The sequence below is a fragment of the Trichinella spiralis genome (assembly GCF_000181795.1).
Source record: "Trichinella spiralis strain ISS 195 chromosome Unknown Scfld1496, whole genome shotgun sequence".
Taxonomy (NCBI): Eukaryota; Metazoa; Nematoda; class Enoplea; order Trichinellida; family Trichinellidae; genus Trichinella; species Trichinella spiralis.
The window spans coordinates 3,243-5,907 of NW_003528435.1; the positions used below are offsets into that span (position 1 = coordinate 3,243).

The window sequence follows — 2,665 nt, forward strand, 5'->3', positions numbered from 1 at the left end:
ATGAACTGAAGATGATATGAGAACTTGCAATTTTTCATAAACCCATATCCATAGTTGGCCTTTCGTCAGAGTCAAAATTTAAACATGACGCCATCAGACTGACCAACTGTGGATGCATTTCAGGTGTACTTAAAAGGCAATATCCTCCTGCCCAATGCCTTTAGCAAAATTATTGGACTGAACGGTTCAATATCGTAATAAGGAAGGCTGCCTTCGTTGAAAAATTCCCAAATAATCACAGCAAAACTCCAAACGTCAGTTTTCTGCGACCAAACGTTATCTTTCAGCGTTTCAGGTGCACTCCAACGAACAGGGATGCATTGGATATCAGTCGTGCGATAAACTTGAACCGCTTCCACGCAGAGGCCAAAATCGGTAATTTTAACCCGTTCTGGATGATTGTCCTCGTTCAATAAAAGTAGACAATTTCTGGCTGCCAAATCGCGATGAATCACATCTTTAAAAAAATAAAAATATTACAATAACATTAATAATTTATAATTAATTGATGACCGTAATTGTGTACTTTTCGAATGAATATATTTGATTCCATTTGCAGCATCTGATAACAATTTCATCTTCGTACGTGGAGAAAGTTGATGCTTTTTCAAATAATTATCCATACTACCGCCTAAATTTAAGGGGTAACAGAATGATTTTCCGTGTTTTTCTTTCTTCAGTTTGATATCGACAGAATATTTGTTTAAATAAAATAAATTTTTAAATACCATTCAAAAATTCCAACAGCACCATTGTAGCACCAGATGAAATGGTAACGCCGATGAGTTTGGTGATGTTGACGTGTTCGAGCTTGCGCAATACTCTAGCTTCACGAAGCAATTCTTCACGACCTTCTTCATTGTCCGGATCTTGAAGCGTTTTCACAGCCAACAATTGCCGTTTGCCGTCAATATCTACATATCCTCGATACACGGCACCAAAGTTACCCTGTTTGAAGCAACATTTTTCAATTTTCATCATCAATTCAATTAAATCCACCAACAATATTATTACTTCACCAAGTGGAGTATCTTCCAAATGGACCTGACGATCGTCAAATTCCCAATAAGTTCGATCTATTGCATGTTTCAAGTAAACGCAATAATTGGTGGTCAAAGTCACAGGATAGAAGTGTTTAAAATGATACATCAATAAACTGTGAAGGTTCTCAAAAGCGAAATCGTTAAAATAGAATCTCTGAAAAAGTACAATATTTAAATTTATTTTCACATAAATGCAAATTCAATATGCGTGTGGTTGGTAATAAATAAAATAAAAACTTACACCAAAATTGTCCACTGGTATTTCAAAATGGCTAATGCCACTGGTTGTTCGAATCGACAACACAATTGCCAACGAATTGCCTGGTCTTCTGGAAGCTCTGATCAAAAAATTGCCGGGAGAATGGTTTAATAAAATTTCTTCAGCATCATAACGCGACACGCAACCGTGATAATAGTGATACTTTTCCAACGGTTGGATAGGCTGATTCTGAAAAAACAAACAAACAAACAAATCATTTGCAAAAAAATGATAATATAGAAGAAAAAATCCATCTTACTAGATCAATAGTTCCATCTTTGGACGGTCTGAAAAGGAAAAAAATTGAGTACAGAAGAATTTAGTACAAAAAATTCAACGGGTCACTTGATCAGATTGGATTTGCGTATGTCTTCCAATGTTGCTTCCTTCACAACTATGGCATTCTTCTTTGCTAATGATTCATCAGAACCTTTCAAACGACCGGATATTTTGTTCACAAGCTTGCCAAATGCAGTTGCTTTACGCTGCGAGTCTTCTTTCTCTTTGGATTTCGAATCTGAATCCGACTTCACAGAATCATTCTTCGCTTTGCTTTTCTCGCTCATCATTGGTTGCATAAAAAAAACCAGAAAATAGTCAAGCGAAACAATTTTTCAAATTCTCTCGCCGTCTAGCAAAAGACAACAGCTAACAATGACGAAGACACCGAACGGAAAAGATCACTTTAAACAAACATTAAACTTTACAATTTGATTGCTGATTTTTAGTTTACATTAAAATACAATTTAAATTTCAAATTGAAATTGTTCCATTTCGTTGTGTTGATGAACAAAGAAAAACATACAATAAGTAGATTTTCTTTTAATGTAGCTTTGAATAAGTAGTTGTAAAACATATTTTTAAAGAAAAAATGTGATGAATATGACACGTGAGAATTATGATTTAAAAATTCTCATCACATCTTTGATTGTCTCACGACAAATTGGGCAGCATCCGTGATTGGCGAATGTTTCCATGGCGCACGGATAGCACATGCAATAATGGCCACAAGAATAAACGGCCGTGTCTACTTGGGCAGTCATGCAAACTTTGCACTCATTCGCGTCGTCCCATTCAGGCTCACTTTTCGAACGATTATCATTTGAAGAGGCTCCTGTTGCTCTGTTTATCACATCCGACGACGTCTGAGATTCACTCAAGCATCCAACAACAGCATTTTTCACTGGCAGTTGCCCTAGGGCAGTCTGTCGTCGTCTCTCGTCGACCCCAGTGCTGCTACATTCGTCTGACGACGACATGACAGACAAATTTACCAACGGGCATTCACAATAGCAGGCATATCGACAACCCGAGTATCAGCTGAAAGATAATATTAATGCGAATGAATTCACTAAGCAGTCTA

At 36.8% G+C, this 2,665-nt stretch overlaps 2 protein-coding genes across 2 annotated transcripts; both read right to left on the reverse strand.

Annotated features, from left to right (window-relative positions):
• Positions 1-119: 119 nt before the first annotated feature.
• Tsp_12784 (putative SH2 domain protein) lies at positions 120-1,868 on the reverse strand. The gene is made up of 5 exons (XM_003369796.1): positions 1,648-1,868; positions 1,562-1,589; positions 1,285-1,491; positions 762-1,197; positions 120-391 (listed from the first exon to the last, which is right to left on the reverse strand). The coding sequence occupies exons 1-5, from the start codon at positions 1,866-1,868 to the stop codon at positions 120-122; spliced, it is 1,164 nt and encodes a 387-aa protein (XP_003369844.1).
• A 330-nt stretch (positions 1,869-2,198) lies between these two features.
• On the reverse strand, positions 2,199-2,561 carry Tsp_12785 (protein neuralized). Its single transcript, XM_003369797.1, has one exon. The coding sequence runs from the start codon at positions 2,559-2,561 to the stop codon at positions 2,199-2,201; it is 363 nt and encodes a 120-aa protein (XP_003369845.1).
• Positions 2,562-2,665: the final 104 nt, after the last annotated feature.

Bases quoted from the DNA above. Each gene is read 5' to 3' on its own strand.
- Tsp_12785 (XM_003369797.1), bottom strand. From the start codon at position 2,561: ATGTCGTCGTCAGACGAATGTAGCAGCACTGGGGTCGACGAGAGACGA.
- Tsp_12784 (XM_003369796.1), bottom strand. From the start codon at position 1,868: ATGAGCGAGAAAAGCAAAGCGAAGAATGATTCTGTGAAGTCGGATTCA. The intron at 1,492-1,561 runs GTAAGATGGATT...TTGTTTTTTCAG, and splicing joins AAGATGGAACTATTGATCTA to AATCAGCCTATCCAACCGTT. The intron at 392-761 runs GTGCTACAATGG...ACAATCATCCAG, and splicing joins CGGCGTTACCATTTCATCTG to AACGGGTTAAAATTACCGAT.